This window comes from Meriones unguiculatus, chromosome 12 (assembly GCF_030254825.1).
Source record: "Meriones unguiculatus strain TT.TT164.6M chromosome 12, Bangor_MerUng_6.1, whole genome shotgun sequence".
Classification (NCBI taxonomy): domain Eukaryota; kingdom Metazoa; phylum Chordata; class Mammalia; order Rodentia; family Muridae; genus Meriones; species Meriones unguiculatus.
In genome coordinates this window covers 77,339,333-77,362,061 of record NC_083360.1, presented here as the reverse complement: position 1 = coordinate 77,362,061, position 22,729 = coordinate 77,339,333, and the positions used below count along the sequence as shown (strand labels likewise).

Below are 22,729 nucleotides of genomic sequence, written 5' to 3'. Positions count from 1 at the left end.
GCCTCCCCAGTGCTGGGATTAAAGGTGTGACCATCAAGCCTGGCAGAGCCTAGTTTTTAGACCCTCAGATGTTAGCTGTGGGTTTGTTTGTGCTGGTGGCTCCCTGCTAGAAGCTGTGGACCAGATGACAAGGGCGGTGCTACTCTTCTATAAAGAGCTCGTTTTCCTCATCACGCAGCGCAGGGTGGCCTTTGCTTTAGAACATTGCTACCTCAGCTTCAAGTCAACTACATACATGAGCCATCAAAGGCAGTCTGACTTTTCCTCGTTTTCTCTCTCTTTCTTCCTCCCCCCCTCCTTCCTTTTGAGAGCTAGGGTGTCCCGTACCCAGGCTTGTCTACACTTGCTGTATAAACCAAGAATGGCTCTGGATGTCTGATCTTCTTGAATCCTGGGGTTATAAGTGTGTGCTAGCTTGTTCAGGTTCCCGTGGTACTGAGAACTAAACACAGGCCTTCAGTCACGCTAGGGAAGCACTCTACCAACTGAACTGCATCCCTCATCTCCCACCCAGATTTTGCTTTAAAGAGCTATGGTAGCTTGAAAAATGCTTTTTTCTTTTCTTTCTTTTTTTTTTTTTTGTATTCCATCATATTTGATGGCATGTTATCATGAGAAAAAAAAAAAGCAGGAAAAAGTGTAATATTTTTTCTTCCAGAAATATACCCAAGCCGGGCGTGGTGGCTCACGCCTGTAATCCTAGCATTCAGGGAGGCAGACACAGGTGGGTTATGTGGCTCTGGCTCTGCCTGATGTGTGAGGCCAGCCTGGTGTACAAAGTGAGCCCAGGACAGCCTAGGCTACACAAAAAACCCGGTCTTGGAAAACAAAAACAAACAAAAGGAACATACCAAAAATATCATTTAGGTTGATAAACTATGACTCCCCCTCCCATACAAACAAAGCCGCTTGTGGATGGCTGTGATCACAGGATCCTTACAAGAACTATTAGCCAACAGCATTCACTGAGCACGTCCTAGGACCACGGTTTCAGGTAGCACTTCTCAAAGCGCAGCTGCCCTCTGTCTGTCTGTAGTAGAATAACCCTAGGGTATCTGCTAAGACCAGAATCCGCCAGGCACCGTCTCTTCAGAGTATCCACCAACAGTGTCTTGGAGGGCACGTGCAGGCGCGTACATGGGCAAGTGGAGTTCAGGGGCAGATGGTTTGGGAGACTTGGTTCTCTCCTCCCACGGGGTGGGCCCCCGGGATCAAACTCGGGTCATCAGACTTGGGTGGCAAGTGTCTCCGCTCCTTGCATCTTAGGGCAGGGTGGATGTAGGCTATCAACCTGCAGTTTCTTAGGACAGAGGGCACAGGCTTGTCAAAGCAATGAGAAGCAGTGTGAGTGCAGGCTCTACCACAGTCTCTGAAGGGTCCTAGGGTGGAGCAGAGCCTTGTGTGAGAGAGAGAGAGCCCTGGCACCTTGCCAGACCTTCACACACACACACACACACACACGACCTGCTCTGTATTAGAATACTTACTCCTTGTCTTCTGGATGTCGTTCAGCAGTTGGAGAGCCGCGCTGGGAGCCGGTAGACATGATTTCAAGCTGAGTCGCTATGGCACTTATGTTGGTATCTGCCACGACCTAGGGGGAGGGGACGACAAGGTATTTTGCTGTAAGTTTCAAGAATGCTGAAGAAACCATGGCTGCCGTTCTAATCCTCACCCAACCTGCACAAAGCACTGGACGGGATGGATTATTCATTCTCTCTTTCCCTCACCCTTTTGCTCTTTCCTCTCTTCCCACCTTTCTCCTCCTTTTCTTTTCCCTCACTTCCCAGGATAGAGAGCCGCTGGTGTTAAACTCTCAATAACCCTGCTGTACCCTCCAGTGGGATCTCAGTGTGCACCTCCACTGTGGGTGGAGGGTTTGATTTTCTCTCTTAAACTATCTTCTTCACTTGACTTCCAATGACTGCTACCTCCCCATCCATCCCCATATATATATATATTTGTGTGTAGAACTGGAGACTCTATCATTCACCTGTGTCCCCAGCTTTTCTTTCCTATCTATCTATCTATCTATCTATCTATCTATCTATCTATCTATCTATCTATCTATCTTGTATGCAATGTTCTGCCTGCATGTACACCTGCACGCCAGAAGAGGGCACCAGATCTCATTATAGCTGGTTGTGAGGCAACATGCGGTTGCGGGGAATTGAACTCAGGACCTCTGGAAGAGCAGCCAGTGCTCTTAAGTGTAGTGAGAGTGTAAACAATGTGTGCTGATAGGCACATGTTGTAGGAGATAAGCAGAGAAGGCCAGAGACCAGCCGGTTTAGACAGATGAGGAGGATACCATAGAATAATGACATGCTTAAAAATAAAAGGTATAAAAGCCCAAAGCTCGGACCAAACGAAGAAGCTCCCACCTCCCTTTTGAGCACTCTTGTATGAGCCCCAGAATATGCTGGCGCTCTGAGGGGAACTTTCCGTTACCCTGCAGTTTGGAACCACTAAACAAGCTTGCTTATCTGCCCAGCCCCAGAAACACCAGAGCTGCCTGAGCCTTGGAATCCCAGAGGACAGGAAGTGTCGTGAGTCTGTACCTGCGGGCTGTCATCAGCCACAGAGACTCCTTGAGTCTAGGAGAGGTATGCCGCTATGAACATATTATGTATTGGCTCACAGTGACTGGATGTGTGTTAGCTGAGCCATCTCTCCAGCCCCAAGACCCTCCTTTTTAGAGCTTCTGTCTTGAGGTGGCAGAGGTTGTGTGTGAACGCTGACCCTCAGCCTCCCAATAGCTGCTGGGATCGTAGGCTTGTGCCACCAGGATGGCTATAGTTAGACTCCTGCACCTTTCTGACCCTGCCTTACTCTCTTCCAGACCCCTGTGCACGGTGACAGGACCAGCTCCTGAGTTCCTGGCCTTATTTTTTACCTACACTGGGTCTGTGGTATGGATTTAAATACCACCCGGTGATGACAATCCCCAGCTCTCTTCCTGCAGCTCTACCTTACTTAACTCCAAATCCTCACAGTGTGTCCCCAGTGATGTACCTCAGGAGCCCACGGCTCACATGTCCCCAGGCCTCTGTCCCACAGCCTGTGATCTGATAGCCTTCTGCATCCCAGGTACCCATGGCCTGTTCTTGCGGTCTCAGAAACACCTTGGTACCGTCCTTGACTTCTGTCCTCCTAGATGCTTGCTGCAGGCTGCCCCGCAGTCAGCCTGTGTGGAGTTCCACAGGTGCCAGCTCACTGGCTGCCTGGCCTCCCTTCTCTGCAGCAGCCACAACAGAGTTAACAGAGTTAACTACTCCCGACTCTGCCTGGAACCATCTGTGGAGAACTAGATGCTGTGGGGCCACAAGCTAACATCCTTCCCATGACATCCTTCCTGCTCTGTGGCACCTCTCCTAATGTTCTCCTGTGTTCAGCACACGGGCCTCACTGGCAAAAGCTCAGCTGTCCCAACTCCATCCCAGAATAAGGCCCCAGGAGCTGGGGGGCTGACTGTAACACTGCACAGATTCTGAGAGTTGGCAGCGCAGGGGAACAGGACTTGATGCAGTTTCATAACAGACCAACAGAGGGCACACATGCCTCAATTGTGAAACAGCCGTATGGCCAGTAAAGCAGAAAGAAGAAAGGCAATGGGCTAGAGGAGGGGCCAGATGCATTTGGGGATCATCCCAGACTGGGGAAAAACAGTTATAGGCAAGTGTAGTGTGTTCCAGAAATACAATCATGGGAAGAATGATCAAATAAATGGGGAGATGCTTAGCATAAAAACCTAAGGAGCAAAGGTCAGCTCTCTGCTAGGCTATGCAAGCCTGGCCTCTTCCTTAGCTCAGATCCCCGGTGGACTCTGAGTGCTCTTGAGACACGCTGTCCTCACAAACATTCTGTTCCAGCTCTCACCCAGCCTGAGCTTCCCTGACCCACATTCTCCTGACTTTGCTGCTGATGGTAGGGTCTGCTCTCTGCTTTCTTTGGGCTTACCCCCTAGTTCAGTCACAGATCCAGGTGGCTTCAGGCTCAAGTGACAGCACATCCATGCCCTGGCTTTAATCCCACTCTCTCAGTCTTCTAGAGTTTTCTCCCTGGGAATCTCTACACAAACCAGTTTAAATATCAGCCCTGCTCCTCATGTGACCTTCACTAGTTTCCCTGTTCAGATGAATTCTTCCTGCTCTCTGTATTTTCACCCTATTTCTCAGGAACTGTGACAGTGCGTGTTTGTGTGTCTGTGGATTGTTCCACATCTTGTCACAGGTTCCACAGGTTACATGCCCTGCTCCAGCATGTAACTATGGCTGAGAAAGAATGTGGGAGAGAATCAGTGGGTCTGAAGCCTTCACAGGGTAGAGAAACTGAGGTGGAGACAGGTTTCTGGTCCTTTAAGGAGAGAGAAAACTAACAGACTCTACTCCACAGAGATGAAGTAATGGCAGAGGGGCTGAATGAGGTCCTGGCATTGATCTAGCTAACAGCATTCTGAATTCTGAATCCTGGTCTTCTGGAAGAACAGCTAGTGCTTTTGCTTGCTTTTTTTTTTTTTTCAAGACAGGGTTTCTCTGTGTAACCTTGGCTGACCTGGGCTCGCTTTGTAGACCAGGCTGGCCAAGAACTCAGATCTGCCTGTCTCTGCCCCCCAAGTGTTGGGAGTAAAGGCGTGCGCCACCACAGCCTGGCCAACTACTGCTCTTAAGTGTATCTCTTCAGCCCTGAATTTTCCTTTTTACATTTGTTTGTGTGTGTGTTGGCGGCATGTGCCATAATACATGTGTGGAGGTCAGAGGACAACCTGTGAGAGTCAGTTCTTTCCTTTCGCCATGTGGGTTCCCAGGTTTGAGCTCAGGTTAGCAGGCTTGGCAGCCAGTGCCTTTGCCCGATGAGCCATCTCACTAACCTTCTGTTTTGTTTACTTCTCCATCTTGTTTCCTTTCTTGGGAGTTCTCCTGACAGTTTTTCATTTAAAGTGACTGTGGACCCCAGGAATAAAAGTCTTGACTGATGGATTTTAAAACAAAATCTAAACTACCACTAAAGCAACCTTCTTAGCGCCAGCATAACTCTGCATGGCCAGCGCTGAGGAAATTGCCCAAGATAATGATCAACCAGAGGATCTGGAATCCTACCCAGGAGCCTTGCCTTTGTATCTCTCCTGTGTGCCCAGGACGCTCTCCGCAGCTGAGACTAGACCCTTGGGACCCTGCTGGTACTGGTGTGGTCACCTTGCTTACTTAAACGTTCCTTTCCTGGCCTCACCACTGCCCCTGTCTCCTATATAAGGAAGTAAAACAGGTCACCTATGTAGTCCAGGCTCATGATCCTTCTGCCTCCTGAGTATAGGCTAGGTGTGAGCCATCAGGCTCAGGCTTTGTGGGAAAAGAGCCTAGTCTATCAAGACTCCTAGGAGGCAGGGCCTCTGCTCCTAACTCTTTTGAAAGCAGATGCTATGGAACAGAAAGGTATAGTTAAAACACAGGGATCTCATGAAAACCAGCATTGAAAAGGAAACTTAAGGCTGGGTGCGGGAGTGATTGCCTATGATCCCAGCACTCAGGGAGGCAGAGGCAGGGATCGAGGCCATCCTGGTCTACAAAGGACAGCCAAGGCTACACAGAGAAACCTTGTCTTGAAAACAAACAAACAAACACAAAAGAAGCTCAAGCTTGTCACCACAGGTTATGCTCATGGGACTATGTCATGTTCCTTTTGGGCAAAGCCAGAAAAGTCATTAAGATGACAGTTTCAGTCCAGTTACACTCACCATAAAGTTTTACCATCTAGCTGGAAAATATAAAAATCCTGCAGTTTCCTCCCCACAACTACCTCTAAAATTAAAAGAGCTTCTTTTTTTTTGTTGTTGTTTGTTTTTTGAGACAGGGTTTCTCTGTGTAGCCTTGGCTGTCCTGGAACTCACAGAGGTTCACCTGCTTCTGACTCTCTGAGCGCTGGGATTACAGGCTTGCGCAACCAGGCCCGGCTCTAAAAGAGCGTTTTAGCCACCAGCAAATCCTAGGGAACCACCGGAACATTCCTGCCAACCTTGTAGGAGTGGGACCCTCTAACCACTCCATTTTATGAAGGACAGCATGGTCTCTTATGGGGAGCCTAGGGAGAGCAAATCTGTCACCTGCAGGCAGACTTTCCAGCCCTAAGCCGTTTATAGCCAGCACCTTTGTCTTGAGAGCTGATTGACAGGTAACTTGATAGGCAGGGGCCAAATCATGCCTGGGGCTTGGGAATGGGGAGGAGCTACTCTCTGAGGGTTAGGTCCATTGTGTACAAGTTCAACACTGAGGTGTGACCTAGGAGTCCTGCTCAGCTTTGTCTCTGAACACCAGGGACTGGGGACTATGGTCTGAGGTAAGCCTGGGGTCCTTCGGGGAAGCAGGGGAAGGCCAACAAGCGGATAGGAGATACACTTTATTTTTCTTTATCAAGTGAATCTCGGACTTGTTTTCAGCTTCACTGGGCTCTGAGAACAGAGATGGGAACATGAGGGAGAGAAGTGGTCCTGCCCGCAGGCAGGCATTAAGTAGGTGGCACGTGAATGGTCCCTGCAACTTCAGGCGGACCTCTGGGTCCCTGGCCTGGAGAGCTGAGATCCTGTAACTGGCTGGGCAGAAATGAAGGTGCAGAAATGAAAGAGACACCTGTGTCTCCCAATCTGACTATCACACTACCATGAAAAGGGAACTTCCCTAGGAATCTTATACTGGGAGAAAAAAAGGTGCCAGCTAGAGGGGGACCTTGTCACCACACAGTTCTAGTACCTCACAAGAGGAGATGGAAGTGTAGATAGCGAGGGTCAGTGGGGGCGGAGCCACTCTTGGGCCAGGGCTGCTTGGCCCTCGATTTCATCTTCAGTCTTTTGTCAGGACCCTAAGATGGACTGTGTGTGTGGTCACCGGATCTCTCTGTCCTTCTTCCCAAGGTGGTCACACTGAACAAATCTCCCTTCCCTGCTTTACACTATTAATGTGGCTCTTTTAGCTGGCTCACTGCGGATGGCTTGGAGCACAAGCTGTGACTCACAGGCTTGGTGACAGTCCCACCCTGGGATCTGTGGTCTGGCCTTCTACCTCATGTGGACTGGCACCCTTTTCCCTCTTTCCCCAGAGGAAAAGACAGTTGGGAAATAGGGATGATGTCATCCTGCTCACCCACGACCCTTCAAAAGACTAAGCTGGTCAAAAGTACATGCGCCTTTTCAGTTGTGCACCTCGTCAGGCACCCGGGTGCTGTAGATGAACCAGCGGGCAGGGTGGGGGACTAGAAACAGAAATGTCGGGCGACAGGTGTGAATCTATTCCATCCAGTAGAGCGGCCTTATTTACCAGGTGATTGCATAATTTCAGATTTTTCCCCAGACGTTTAATGGAGTATTCTGTACCCCCTCCAGGTGTAGTTATTATTAAGCACTTGGTAATTATAGGCCTGAGGCGAGCAACCCAGCGGCCTGAAGAGGCCCAGCTTCTCCAAGGAGGAAGAAGCAGAGTCGAGGAGTATGTGACCTGCCCACCCAAAACTACCACCAAGAAGGAAGAAGTGGGGAGGCCTGTCCATCCAAGGAAGAGGAGATCCACGTGGAGACAGCGAGGAGGGCAACAGCCATGGAAGCGGAGCAGACCCACCTACTGAAGGAAGGGGGCAGGGACACCAGCTCACTGGCTGGGCCCCGGGAGGCCACCGACAGGAAGGAAGAGGAGGGGAAGACTCAGCTACCCAAGGAATGTGAGCTGAAGGCCAGGAAGGCTAAGGAAGAAACCCTGTCCCCCAGGCGTGAGGATCTGTGGGAGACACCCACAGCGTTTGACGATGAGCCGATAACCATGTTTCCCCCTCCCACTGCTCTTCCCTGCCAGTGCGTGTTCCCCCCTCCCACCGCGCTCACCCCTCACTGCGTTTTCCCCCCTCCCATGGCCCTTTCTGGTCAGTCTGTGTTCCCCCCTCCCACTGCACTCACACCCCATTCCGTGTTTCCCCCTCCAAATGCCTTGTTCTTTCACTGTGGTTCCCCATCCACTGGAGTTTCTTTTTCCTCTTGCAATTCCTTCAATTCCTTTATTGGTGCTCACCTCTTAGGCCATTCTCCTTGAGAAAGGGTTATTTCATCGGGACACTGGCTTGGGCTGCGGCTACTGGGACACTAACTGGCTTAAAAGTAAAGCTGAGCTCAAGTATAGCAGTATGTTCAGCAACGGGTCACTGTGTGTTCAATAGACTTTCCAGTGGAGTCAATTGTGCATGCCTTTATTGCACGAACCACAAGACCAGTAGCTCTACTTAAAAACAGGTTTGGGGGCTGGGTGGTGGCCGTGCACAACTTTAATCCCAGCACTTCGGAGGCTGAGGTGGGCAGATCTCTGAGTTCGAGGACAGCCTGGTCTATAAAGTGAGTTCCAGGATAGCCAGGGTTAAACAGAGAAACCCTGGCTCATAACAGCAAAAGCAAAACCAACCAACCAACCAACCAACCAACCAATCAACCAACCAACCAACCAAACAAACCAATTTAAGGGTCTAGAGTGCAAGACATGACAGGGAAAAACTGGCTGCTAGACACAGAGTTGTCTAATGGCTCAAGCCCCCAATGTCACCTGGAACACTCTAAGGATTTCTCCCAGGGTTGTTTATGTTTTTATTTTTCTAGGCGGGCACTCTAGTTTGAGCCCAAAACAATTTCTGGGATATCAAAAGGAGTTTTGCCATTCTCAGAATTCACATCTCAGATATTATAAGGGAGACCATTGAGCACTGTCCACCGTGCCCCATTTTTAGTGCTTAGCAGCTCTGTGGGGGGAGAGCTGTGATGTGCTAGGCCGTCGGAGGCACCAGCTCACCGTGCCCTCAGCCCACCTGCTCCACAGCAATTTGTCCTTTCCTGCAGTGTCAGACTCTCCTCCTGGCACCATAAACCCCAATGTCGCTTATCCCGCAGCCCCTGTGTCATGTCACCTACGGGGCTTCACCACCATCCTACCCCAAGGAAACCAGAATCTCTGGGATGCTCTGGAATTAGTGGCTTGACCGGGCAGCCAAGATTACACAGTCTCAAGCCAGCTGGCCTGGTGGCTCAGGCCTGTATGCCCAGCACTTGGGAGACTGAGGACTGCTGTGGGCTGAAGAGCAGCCTAGGATACCTGGTGAATTGTAAGCTAGCCTGAGTAAAACCCTTTCTCAGCTTGCTCTGCATGCTAAAACATATTTGCCAAAATCCCAGCCCTCGGTGAGCTTCCTCTGAAGCAAACTAACAACTGCACTCATTTATTCATCCACTCATTCTCTCCTTCCCCCTTCTCCTGCTTTCCCTCCCAATCACATGCCAGACCCATAAGTGATCAGCAGGCCTGGTAACACATTCAACGTGAGCCACATCCCCTAGCTGCCTAGGATGCAGCCCTTGGTATTTCTGAACAGCATCTTGTTATTAGCTCTGGGTGGCCTTGAACTTGTGATCTTCCTGCATATACCTCTCAGGTGATGAAATGTACCATCCATTAAAATTTATTATTTATGTGTTTATTTATTGTGTAGGTATCATGTACGCTGTAGTGTGTGTATGGAGGTTGAGGACAAACAGTGGCAATCAGTTTTCTTCCTCCACAGTATGTCCTGGAAAGCACACTCTGCTCATCGGACTTGGCAACAAGTCTTTATACACCTTGAGCCATCTCACCTGTCCAAAAATTACCAATTTGATGATGGCTATTGACTCTCTATTCCAAAAGATGAAAATTAAGTATGTCAGATTATTTTACTTAACAAATGTATGTTCAAATTACTTATGTACCTAAATGTTTGCGTAAATGTCTATTTAGCAGTGTTGGGGATCAAACCCAGGGCTTTGCCCACGTTAGCGAAGGACTCCACACTGAGTTACATGCCCATTTTCTTTCTTTCTTTCTTCGAGACAGGGTCCTACCACTGGACCCTGCTGGCTGGCCTCGAACTCACAGAGACCTGCCGCCTGAGTGCTGGGGTTAAAGGTGAACACCCACCACATGCCATCTCTAGCTTTTTTACTTTTCAGTTATACTTATTTCCTCTCTTCATTTCCTCTCTCCTCTTTCTTTGTTTTTACCCTATGTCTTTCTATGCAGCTACCCTCAAACTCAAAATCTTCCCATTTTAGCCTCTTGCACTCTGGGATTCTAGGAGTGCTCTACAAAGCCAAGTACTTTGTTTTTAACACATATTTGGTAGTTCTAATATTTTCCAGTAACTTTAAGGCCAGGTGTGATGGCTCATAGCTTTAATGCCAGCACATACTCAGGAGGCAGAGGCAGAAGCTAGCTAGGAATATGGAAGCAAATACTGAAAGATAGTAGTAGGGAGTTGAAATATTGTCAGAGAAGGAGGGAGGGAAGGGCAGGTGTGCCTATCTCAAAAAAAAAAAAAAGAACAAATATCGAGAACCAAAAGAAAACATAGTTTTTCATGTACAATTCTCAATTAGCCCAAATTAGGCCAGGTATAGTAGCACAGGCCTTTAATCTCAGAAGCAGAGGCTGGAGGATCTCTGTGAGCTAGAGGCCAGTCTGGTCTATTTATATACTGAGTCACAGCACAGCCAGGACTATATAGAGAGAACCTGTCTCAACATCCCCTCCCCCTCAAAAAAAAAAAAAAAAGTCAAAATTGGGGCTGGTTAGTTGGCTCAGTAGATAAAGATGCTTGCCACCAACTCTGACAACCGGAGTTTGGTCCCTGGGATCTACATGGTAGAAGGAGAAAATGAGTGCTGCAAGCTGCCTCTGACCACCACACATGCATAAAATATATAAAATGTATAAAATAAATCACATGTATAAAATAAATCAATAACATACCAAGAACGTCAGACTCCCCCGACAGCACCTCATGAAAGCGCTCCTGCCCGCCCCTCCCTCCCTCCCTCCCTCCCTCCCTCCCTCCCTCCCTCCCTCCCTCCCTCCCTCCTTCTCTGACAATATTTCAACTCCCTACTACTATCTTTCAGTATTTGCTTCCATATTCCTAAAGAAGATAATTTTACTTCTATTTGCTGATTTAAGTACATTAGTTAGTTGGTATTCTCAAACAAGGAAGACAGACTGTGTAGCCTAAGTTGGCCTTGGACCCACTCTGTAGGCCAGGCTAGTTTGTGATGTGTTTCCTGGCCTCCTGAACATACCACTACCCCTCCGTGGTAAAAGTTTAAATTATCTAATCATATCCTTGTGTGGATCACAAAAGCTTTATCTCCTCTGATCTTTCTATTTAAGTGTCACAGCCACACCCATGCGCCTCAGACTTCCCGTACCAGCATGTCTGGCTGTATTTGTTTAACAGTGTAACAGAAGGCCCAGGCTTCTCTTGCCGAGGGCAGGGACTTAACCGGAGCCTGCAGATGGGAAGAGGAACAGCGGCTAGCTTGTCATTTCAGCCTCCCAACGTCTCCTTGGCTACCTTCAACTTTGGGTCAGATTCCTGTTCGACTCTGTGCAGCAGATATGTTAATCATTTAAGGATGTTCTCTGCAACCTCCCCTTTCAAGGCTGAAGGCACCAGATAAGAATAGCAAAGGTATTTTCAAGATCTGCAGGGGACGTCATAGTCAACACATCACTGGCCACTGGTTTTTACAACTTCCGGCTCCAGAGTGGCAAGCACAAGTCTCTAGTCATGCTCCAAAGCTGAAGTTGCCCTAACAAACTCCATCTTGCCCTCCAGATTTCTTTCTCTGTGCCATTCTCTCCTTGGATTCTAGGATCGTAAGTCTGACAGACAAACACCCTGTGAAGTAGATCAAATCTGCCCTTAGCAGCAGTGATTTCCTTGTCCTGATGAGACTCTGTATGGCCAGTCCTAGGACAATGATCAACCAGAACGGCCTGACCATGACTGTGAGCTACGCAAACCCCTGACGTTTGCCTTCGTTCCTCCATGGGGGTGGGTGGGGACACCCTAAAGACATCCTTTCCTTCTGTCTTCCCAGTGTGGGCAGACTGAGATCAGGCTCCTTCCCAGCATTCACCGTCCCTTGCCTCATTCTCAGCCTGAGGCAAGAGACCAGCCTTGGCTCACTGGGACCCCCAGAACCAGATTTCCTTGGCTTATATTAAAGGTTGAGGAGTAGCCTGCGCTATACAGCATAAACTTGTCCCCAAACAACAACAAATGAGAGAGAGAGAGAAAAAAAAAAACTTCTAAAAGCATTTTTACCTAAATGCTAACTTTTTTTAAAAGGTTTATTTATTTTATGTATAGGAGTACTGTATCTGCTGTACTCCTAGATGTCAGAATTGGGCATCAGATCCCAGTATAGATGGCTGTGAGTTACCATGTGGCTGCTGGGAACTGAACTCAGGACGCCTGGAAGAGCAGCCAGTGCTCTTAACCATTAAGCCATCACTCCAGCCCCTAAATGCTATTCTTACTAAGCCTGCTACTTTGTATATGTTAATGTTGCTTTGATTATAGCATAAATTTAATATCCTAGAGTATATAGTTAGTATTTATTTTACTTGTTATGTTTTAATTAGATCAGCTTTACATTTTCTAATTCACCTCAAACTTTCAGGGCAGTTAGATATATTAAATACTCCTTATTAAATTTCTCTCCTCCGCTTTTAATTTAATAGTAATAATAATAATAATAATAATAATAACAACATCAACAGCATGTGTGAGTCAGAGGATAACTTGTCAAGAGTCAGCTTTCTCCTTCCACTACAGGATCTGGGTTGGAGCTCACATTGTCTGGCTTGTATGGCAAGTGCTTTCCCCACGGAGCCACCTCTCTATTTCCCATTTCAGTTCAGAAGCATTTCTTCGGACATTGCAGCCAGTCCTGAGGAGACTTGATAAGCTAGGGTCAGATGGAGGGGGAGGAGGTCCTCCCCTGTTAGTGGACTTGGAAAGGGGCAGGGAGAGGATGAGGAAAGGGAGGGCAGGATTGGGAGGGAGGGGGGGAGGGGGCTACAGCTGGGATACAAAGTAAATAACCTGTGATTAATATAAAAAAAAAAAAAGGAAGCATTTCTTCAGCCTGTTTTTCCGTTTTTCCTTCTGTTCCATTGGACAGATTGCTTCCTGTGCCCACTGCCAGAGGTTTTAATGCTTTTCAGCACTGCTGTGTCTTCTGTCTTTATTTATTTATTGGAGTGTTCCTTAAAGTAATTCGTTCAGAAAAATTTTTAGAAAGCCAGTGACATTCAAATTCAAATGCCTTGCTTTTTTTTTTTTTTTTTTTTTCTTCCCAAGATAGGGTTTCTCTGTGTAGCTGTGGCTGTTCTGGACTCTCTCTGTAGACCAGGCTGGCTTTGAACTCACAGAGATCTGCCTGCCTCTGCCTTTCTGAGTCCTGGGATTAAAGGTGTGGGCCACCATGCCCAGCTGCCTTACTCTTATAAGTAGCAAGCACTTTTTTCTTGAAAAATGTCAAATCTGCATAGGTGTTATTCTTCTATTAGTTAATATGTGCACTGATGAGCTCCTCTCCCCCTCTCCACTCTGTGTTTCTGTTTATAAATTCCACTTGTTGGACATTAGGTCCCCTTGCTCTCCCCTCACTCACAGGGGTACTACAGACTGAACCCAGGGCAAGGACTCTTCAGCTCAGCCACATCTCTAGCTCTTTGTCTATTTTTTTTTTGGACAGGGTTTCTTTGGATAGCCTTGGCTGTCCTGTACTCACTTTGTAGACCAGGCTGGCCTTAAATAATTCACAGAGATCTGCCTTCCTCTGTGCCCGGCTCTCTTTCTCTAAGTTAAGTTATCTTAATAAGCCTTCTACCACTAGGACCTTTTTTTTTTTTGGCTTTTGAGACAGGGTTTCTGTTTTAGCCCTAGATGTCCTAGAACCTAGAACTCACTCTGTAGACCAGGCTGGCCTAAAACTCACAGAGCTCCACCTGCCTGTCTCCTGGGTTCTGGAATTCCACTGGGGCCTCAGTTCCACAAGCTCTGGAGGCCGTCCCTGAGGGGCGACTAAAGAACTATTTCATATATATAATCTCTTAATTAATTATCAACTCTTTGATTTAAAGATTTTCTTCTCATCTCCAAACTTGTTCTGAGGCTTTGTGATCTGTCTCGTCCATTTTATTTCGTTTCGTCAACCAGTATCTAATAAGTGCAGTGTGTTGGGCAGCAAGGGAGCTAACGCTGCAAAGTCCACGTGGCTCCTGTTTGCCCTCAATTCCAGCACGTGCAACATGCTTCCTTGGCCATGAGGAAGAGTACATCACAAGTACAGTACCCTGAAGAAAAGATGGGACGCTGGGGTCAGGAGTTCAAGGCTAGCCTTAGCTGCACAGTGACGCCAGCCGGGGTTATCTGTTTAATTAATGTTGCCCTAAATCCACCCACCCACCGAAGCCCGTATCCACAAGTTCCACATGACAAAAATGTCTGACATGTCTTCCCCCCCTTTTATGTCCTTAAAGAAAGGTATAAAATTAGAAACGTTTTTGTTTCTAGTGGGCTGGCAAGATGGCTCATGGTTAAAGGGAGCTTGCTGCTCTTACAGAGGACCTGCGCTCATTTCCCAGCACCTACAACAGGTGGCTCACAAGAGCATGTAACTCCACCCCCTGGGGCATCTGATGTCCACTTCTGGCCTCCTTGGGCACCTGCACACACGTGGCATTTACTCACAAAGACACAATGAGAGAGCCATCCAGATAGACACACATAGGACACGCACACGCACACACACACTTATACAAAAGTAAAAAAAATTAAGATAAATCTTAAAACGAAAACAAAACAAACTTTTTTTTTCCTAGCACAGAGTACGGCTCCTGAATTTAAAATAGTTTTATAGTCATTCTATATGTAAAGGAACTGAGCAGGACAAATTCCCAAATTTCAAGAAGCAAATAAAACAAGGAACATTTCAAGTTAACCTTAGCTGCTCAGTCGAGCTATTGATAAGCACGCCCAGCCTACAGAGGCACAGGCACCTATTTCTTCTTATACTTAGAGATGGCAAGCTTCCGGAAGTGCTAGCTGCCTCTTCATTCTCCACTCTGCAGTCTTCTGACGCAGACTGTCATGTTTCCTAGGCCAATAGCACTTGCTGATGGCTTTGTGTAAGACATTGAAAGTCTTTTCCCATGGGCTAGAGAGATGGCTCAGCCCATAAGGTGCCAGCCTCTTTGGCACGAAGACCGGAGCTCCCTTTCTGGCACAAGAAGTGGTGTGTCTATAATCCCTGTCGTGGAGAGATGGAGACAGGCTGGGGCTGCCTGAAGGTGGAATGTGACAGAGGAACGACCTTTGTCCTGTACACATGCATACAAAAACCATACATATATACACATCTTTATTCCATATATATCACCAAGCACAATTACCTGGCCTTTTTCTTTTTTTTTTTTTAACTTCCCTGCCAGTGGCCTATCTGATGAGTCATGAGTGATCAGTCAGCCGCCCAGTAATTGCGTTGCACATTGTTTTAAAACAAACACCATGTGACTAGAAGGTACTTGAGAGGGGACACTGGTAAACTGTCTACTGTGCCTGAAGTGATGCAAGCTCCATATTCTTTAGTGTGAATATCTCAACTACGGATTCCTCAGAGGGTCCATTTACCTGTTCAGAGTACACACGAGAAAACAAAAACAGCAACTAACATGATTCACAAAAGAAAACACCTTGAAATAAAATGTCACTTTCTTCTTAAAACACTGAAACAGTAAAAAAAAAAAAAAAAAAAAAAAAAGACCTCTTTCAGAAACAGGCTGTTAACTGTGAGTATACCGTGGTGTCACAGTCCTGTAATCCCATGATTGTGGAGGCTGAGGCAGAAGGATCAAAGACTAGCCCCGGCTACACTGAGAGAAACTTGTTTGAAATAGAAACAGTTCTCTAGCAGGGTGGACAGAAACAATCACTCTTCTTCTCTAGCTTTTATCTGAAATCAATTAAAAGTACATTTGTCACTTTATAAAGAAAACATTTAAAATTTTATAATTTCATCTCACTTATATGGGTGTTTTGCCTGCGTATATGTCTGTGCACATTAAGTGCATGCAGTGCCAAAGGATGCCAGATGCCCCTGGAACTGGAGTTATAGGCTGTGAACCACCACGTGGGTGCTGGGAATTGAACCAAGGTCCTTCGGAAGAAGAGCTAATCTTCTTAACTGCTGAGCCAACTCCCTAGGCCATCTGTATGAACTATTTTTTAAAAAATATGTTGAAAGGATCACTTTAGCGAGAATGAAGTGTTACCTTTGTGAACTTTGTAGTTGTGGGACAAGGTTTCAGTCTAACTTCCTATAGCACCAAGACTCGCCTTCATCTCCTGATCCTCCTGCCTCAGTGTCTCGAGATGTGCGATTATAGATATGGCCACCGTCAATAATACCAGACACTGAGAGAAAGCCCCTTTTCTTGCTCAGGTTCCCACAGAGGTTCTGCTCTGTCATGCCTCCCGTGACTAGCAGCTGGGACTCAAGAGATGAGCTTGTAACAGTTGACTCTAGGGTCAGTGAGAACTCCAAGGATGGGCACACTAAAAGCAAAGCTCCGGAGGCAGGGATGTGAGTAGCTATGACCAGAAATTTCCACCCCACGTGAGGATAATGTGCAACCAAGTAGAAGCAGTGCCGGGGAACTCCATGAACTGTTTTGGTTGGTGTTCAGCAGACACTTAAGGCCCCAAATAATATCTGGCCTATTGCAGCAACTCCATTCGTTGAGGCCACAGACAGTGTTTTATGAACCCAGTTCCGTCTACCTTGCTAAATGCTTTGTCACTCTGACCTAGACCACTGAGATCTCAGAGCTAAGCGCCGCAAATCACTTCTCTCTAACATCATGGGTTTTCCATTCAGTCTTCTTATGCTAAGGCTAAAATTATCTGAGTGCTGGCTGTGGGGTTTTATTCTTTTTACCTGTGAATCATTTTATACTACCTCTTGAGCAGTATGGGGATGATAAACCCTCAATTTAGGGGCACTTGTTAAAGAAGGTCGCTGCCAGCATGCCGCCTCTCCTGTCTCTGCATGGCATCAGGCTTAGAGACAAGGGAAGGGCTCAAATGGAGGGAGGGGAAATTAACAGCACATTTTGCTCTTACTTCCTCCTGTATTTCTCTGTGCTTCTGGATAATACTCATGGGGCTGCAGCTGATCAATAATTCTCTGTCTTAATTGATGACTACCATGCAGTAAGAGTTGCAGGGTGCTGGCAACCATTCATGGCACAGGAGAAAGAGCATTGTATTTTTCTCTGCCTTTAAAGGGACAGGAAACAGCACATGGGCTGCCCAGTAAGTCTTTGGATATAAGAAAGGAAATCATTTCCTATTCCTAGCAAACTTCAATTTACAAAAGAATGCTGGAAGCTAAAAGCCTTGTTGATTTATCACATGAAGCTGAGAGTAATTTTTCTCCCCTTGTTATACTTTCGTATAATCCTCCTCCTGCCTGTATGGGTGGCATTAAAGAATTTCTGAATAAAAATAATAATTTCTCGCTTTCAACCTTCATAATTCACATCAGCAAGCATCCTGCTGGCTGGTGATGCCTACTGCCAGTGACGCTCGGCTCCATCTTTTCTGCCACCACTTATCTGCCTCTCCCAGCTGGTTCTCCATTGATCACAGTACCTGCAGGATAATGCGCCCGAAGGCATTCTTCAGTAGATTAACTGCGTCTGTGTGAGACAGTCCGTCCAGAGGTTGCCCATTAATGCTCACAATCCGATCTCCAACCTGGAAGGACAAAAGTGGGAGAAAATCACTATCATTACAAAAAATTAAATTTGAGAAGAATGACTAAAACTCTTCGTAAGTTATATTTCCCATCTGCCTTGTTGCTGAGAGCTGGCTTCTGTGGTGCGTGGGGAGTTTTTATGACTTCCCCTAAATGCAGCCCAATCAGAGAGACAAGAAGGGGGTCAGATTTGATTATTAAAAGGCACTGCAGGTCACTTTTGTATTTTGGTGGCCTCAAAGAGTGGGGTGTACAAATTAACTGTTCAGTGAAGCTCTGATGAGGAAGCCAAGTATTTTTTGCCTAATTTTTATACCTCAGTTAAGAGTAAAGAACAATAGGGGAAAAAAATCATTAAAATGTGGATACTTTCAGTTGGGGGAAGATTCCAGGACCAATTCTGAGTTAAAAAAGCAATTCTGGGTAAATGAGATGCTAAATGGTTTGAGAGGGTTGGAAAGGACTGTGATTCTATCTTTCTCTCTGAAGCTTTGATAAAAACATTTTTTTTTTTTTGTGCGTGTGTGTTCAGGGACTAATGAATTTCAGGTCTACCGTCTAGCTAATGTATTCTGCCCTCAGCATGGGTGGCTTACAGCCTTTGTAATTCCAACTTTAAACAAGGTCCCTGTGGCTACAACATTCTTCCCCACCCCAACACATGCTGTCAGCCTTCTGCCTGGTATTTACCTTAAGCTTCTGGGTACGTGCGGCCACTCCATTGGCCTGAATCATGGCAATGAATATCGGGATATCTCCCAAAGGACTTCCTTTCCCTCCAGCGATGCTGATTCCGAGGGCATCACTGAGCTCCTACAAAGAGAGAAAACAGAAGGCCTGCATGTTTAATAACATAGACAGACTGTCTGTCCTCAGATTGCGTTGAACAAAAACTCTCTGTGATGTAGGAGGCAAGGGTAAGATGAGAACTAAGTGCAGGGCATTAAAAAGGGCTGTTTCACCTGCTGCAGAGGCAGCCGTGGGCCCTCAGGGAAGTCCATCGCTGTGAGCCTTATGCACAAGACGGGAAGTCGGCTGCACAGGGCACGGTGCAAATGTGAGTAGATGTGGGATAACACAGTGCTTCTGGCCTACGGAAGAGGCTCGATAAAGAGCCAATAGCAGCAGTAAATTAAAAAACAAAAGCCTTCACTACCCCTCAGTGGAGCAGCCAATTTGACGCAGGCTTGGCAAGTGTGTTCTCATATGGTGTTTATGATTAAACTGCCACACAGATCATGTTCTGGGTGTGAACAAACACACTTGGCTTCAAAAGAGCTGCATGGCTGCATTAAACAAAGGCTCTTAGAGGGTGCCCACTGTTGTGACAACAGTTTGGAGAGGGAAGTAAAATAGCGGAAATCTTTGCAAAGATGGACCCTTGTGTAGAGATCTGGCTCTCGTCCCGCCCCTCCCCCTATCACAGGAGGGTTAATAGTTTTAAAATGACTGAAACAACAAATGACAAGTTGCAGTTCTGGCAGGCTGGCACTCACACCAAGTCTATCTACTGCGCCTTGACTATAAGTCTTATCAAAATGCAAATAACAACGGCCTGTAGTTTCTGTAACCAAAAGAGATGGAAACTGTAGTGAAAAATGAGAATCTGGAGAAGGGACAGCACGGCTATGCGGCCCAGTCTCACCACATCTCTGTGTGTGCTCATGATCATGCACTTCTGTGTGTGTGTTAGCATGCTCATGCGTATATGTGCAGGTGTGTGAGTGCATGCCTCTGTGCATGTGTGTTACATTTTTGCTCTGAGGGAGAGCCCCAGTCAAACTGGGCGCTGACATTTTGATGCAAACCCCATCCTCCAAGCTGGAAGAACCAAAAAGAGGCTGACCTGGCTGCTAGATACTAAAGGAGGAAATGCACAGTGGAGTCAGAAAGAGGCCCTCAATCCTGAGCATACATACATGGAATTCACAGTCTCAGCCTGAATTTACTAAGTGTAGAAGAGCCTTCGACCAGCATACCAAAATTTTTGACTCTTAAACTTTGATTTGAATCATCCCAGAAGCAGACGGACACTTCCCTCTCAGTCTAACTGGGCCGATTGCCTGCAAAAGCAGGAGCACCATTACTCTTCAGAGTTGCACAACTTGACGGTCACGAGGTCCAGGATAAAATCTTCAGCTTGTCAGCACTCAGGAAGATGGAACCATTTTTCCCCTAGTGTTCCGTAGAATATGTAGGGACAGTTGAAAGCACACACCGTAACCCTATTTATACAGAGAGCATGGCCTGTAGCAGGTCCCTGGCTGGATCCCAGCAATGGAAACAGAACAACAGAGGACGTAAGCACTACTCTGTGAGGTAAAGGACCTGCATATTTACACGGAGCCAGATGGGCATATTCCCAGAACTCTGGAGGGAGAGGCAATGGGATTTCTGTGAGTTCTAGATCAGCCTGATTTACAGAGAAAGTTCCAGGACAGCCAGAGCTAGACAATGAGACTCTGTCTCAAAAACTAAAACAAAAGAAACTGAGCAAAAAACACCGCAGCTTAGTATTCATTAATTACACTTTAATAATGCTGGAAAGCAGAAAGAAAGTCTTGGAAAGTCCATATGAATGACTTAACGACAGACTTGTAGGGCTGGGTGGAGCTCATAGCAGAACATGCCTTAGTATGCACAAAGCTCCCGCTTTAAAGACTATAGCCCAAACCAGATAAAATGTCACCAACAAGGCAAATTCTGTACCTTAGGGCCATGGAGGTGGCTCAGAAGATTAAAACCCAAGCCTGGCCTGAGTTCAATCCCTGTAATCCCAGCCCTGCTACAGAGAGCTGGGAGGCAGAGATAGGAGAAGCGCCTGTAAGACTGGAGTAAACAGTATAGCTGCAGAAACTAAAGAGACCCTGACCCAGCAAGGTGGATGCGAAGAACTCATTTGTGCTGTGACTTCCACATGTGAGCTGTGGTGTGTGTATGCATGTGAACACAAACACACACCCCACATCCCAGATGACATAAACAGATGAGTCATTCTGGTTATCATTAGTGCTACCCTGTTATAACTGTAATTTGAAATAACTGCAATGCTCCATGTCCAGGGGGCTTCTAGCCTGTTTTCAGAGCATTTGTGTCCAATTGATACCTTCCAAATGCATCGATAAATAGGCAATGCTCTCTCTGCAAAATCCAAGAGATGTTAATTTGGATTTTACGTGTATGGGTGATTTGCCTGCATGTCCACCTGTATACCACATGTGTTCAGGGTCTGAAAGGAGCCAGAAGAGGGTGTTAAATCCTGCCCTGCCCTTGAGTTACTTTTAGAGTGCTGTGAAGAGACAACATGACCAAGGTAACTTACAGAAGAAAGTATTTAGCTGGTGGCTTCCTTACAATTTCAGAGGGTGAGTCCATAACTATCATGGTAGGGAGCATGGTGGCAGGCAGGCCGGCACGACGCTGGAGAGGTAACTGAGCTTGTGTCTTATCACAGGCACAAGGCAGATAGACAGTGACACTGGGCCTGCTGTAAGGTTTGGAAACCTCAGAGACCACCCTCAGTGACAATACCTTCTTCATGAAGGCCACACTTCCTGATCCTTCCTAAACACTCTACCAATGGGGAACTAAACATTCAAATCTATGAGCCCACGGGCTGTTCTCTATCAAACAGCCACAGATGCCCTGTAGCTGGAGTTATAAACTGTTGTAAGCCAATGCTGGGAATTGAGTCCAGGTCCTCTGGAATGGTAGCCAGTGGTCTCAACTGCTAAACTATCTGTCCAGTTCCTAAGAGATATTTTATTATGAAGTCTGAGTGGACCATGGGAAAGTAGGTTGGATATGAGCAGGCCAATTATAAAAACCTGTAAAGAGAAAGGAATAAAATGGCTAGAAATTATATAAAATATTTTCAAAATCTTGGAATACTTTGGCCTTAACCTCATCCATTTTTATCTGAAATTGTGTTTACTATTGGTGCATTTGACTTCTTTGTCACAGAGCATTTGAGTTGCCACTATAGTGGAAAGACTCAAAACAAGTAGGCTTGGTTCAATTATAGCCTGAAAGGACAGATGCCTCTTCCCGGCATTCAGGAAGGACTTAGAATTACGTACTCTCTATGTCTTATCTCATTTATTTATTTCTAGTTTTCTAAAACAGGGTTTCTGTAGGCCAGGCTGGTCTTGAACTCATGGCAATCCTCTTGTCTTAGCCTCCAAAATGTAGAGATCACAGGCATGAGGCACCAGGGTCAGCATTTGATCCATACAAAGTACTGGTTTATGATATGAGTTCGTTTTGTAAGCCCATGCTATAGACAGAAAAACTGAAGATGACTCAATGCAAGATCAGTGAGCTGATGTAGACAAGTTGTGTCCCATCTAAGTTTAGTACTGAAGCTCCAAGTTCTAGTTTCTCAGAACATAACTCCACTTTGAGACAGTCTGTAGAATGAGACTGCCAGGGTGGGCTTAACCCAGTCCAAAGCGAATCCTCATTGAAGATGCAACAGGAGAGACTCCAGAATGGTGAACATATAAAGAAAGGTCACAGGGGGCTACCACAGAAAGGCAGCCATCTGCAAGCCAAGGAGAGCTCAGAGAAGGCTACCCTTCACCTTAATGTTGAACTTTTAGCCTCTAAGAGTACGGGAAATGAACATCTGCTGAAGACACCCAGCCTCTGATACTCTGTTAGGCAGCTTTATCAAAGAAACGCAGCCCAAGAGCAAGCGGTAGAGACAAGCTATGACTGAGCCCAGAGAGCAGAGCTGGGTGGGAATTGCCCGCCTCATTGCGGTTGGTTACTCTGGTTACAACAGGGCTGCAATCCTATCACTACTCTTGAGCTTCAAGTTTACGGTCCCGGAGATGAAACCAGAAGTCTGTTTTCTGACCTTCCAGATATCACACGTGAGCTGGAAATCAGTGCTTGAAAACGTGATGAACTAGAACACACCTTACACAATCTTTTCAAACGAGCAGTCCAACACATAAAAGCCTTTAAGAAGAAGCATCCTCACAGCTAGAGATGGACTCCATGGCCTCACATAGGCTAGCCAAGTACTCTGCTACCAAGCTGCACCCCAGACCCAAGCATGGCTTC

The 22,729-nt window shown here is 46.6% G+C and overlaps 1 protein-coding gene across 6 annotated transcripts in view; it reads right to left on the bottom strand.

Moving 5' to 3' along the window:
- Patj (PATJ crumbs cell polarity complex component) overlaps window positions 1-22,729 on the bottom strand; it is a 302,937-nt gene that overhangs the window by 13,208 nt on the left and 267,000 nt on the right. For all 6 annotated transcript variants that reach the window (XM_060365928.1, XM_060365925.1, XM_060365929.1 and 3 more), the window contains 3 exons: window positions 18,350-18,472; window positions 17,554-17,658; window positions 1,488-1,594 (listed from right to left, as the gene is read on the bottom strand). In XM_060365928.1, the coding sequence (XP_060221911.1) occupies window positions 1,488-1,594; window positions 17,554-17,658; window positions 18,350-18,472 (335 nt within the window). The remainder of the gene's footprint in view (window positions 1-1,487; window positions 1,595-17,553; window positions 17,659-18,349; window positions 18,473-22,729) is intronic.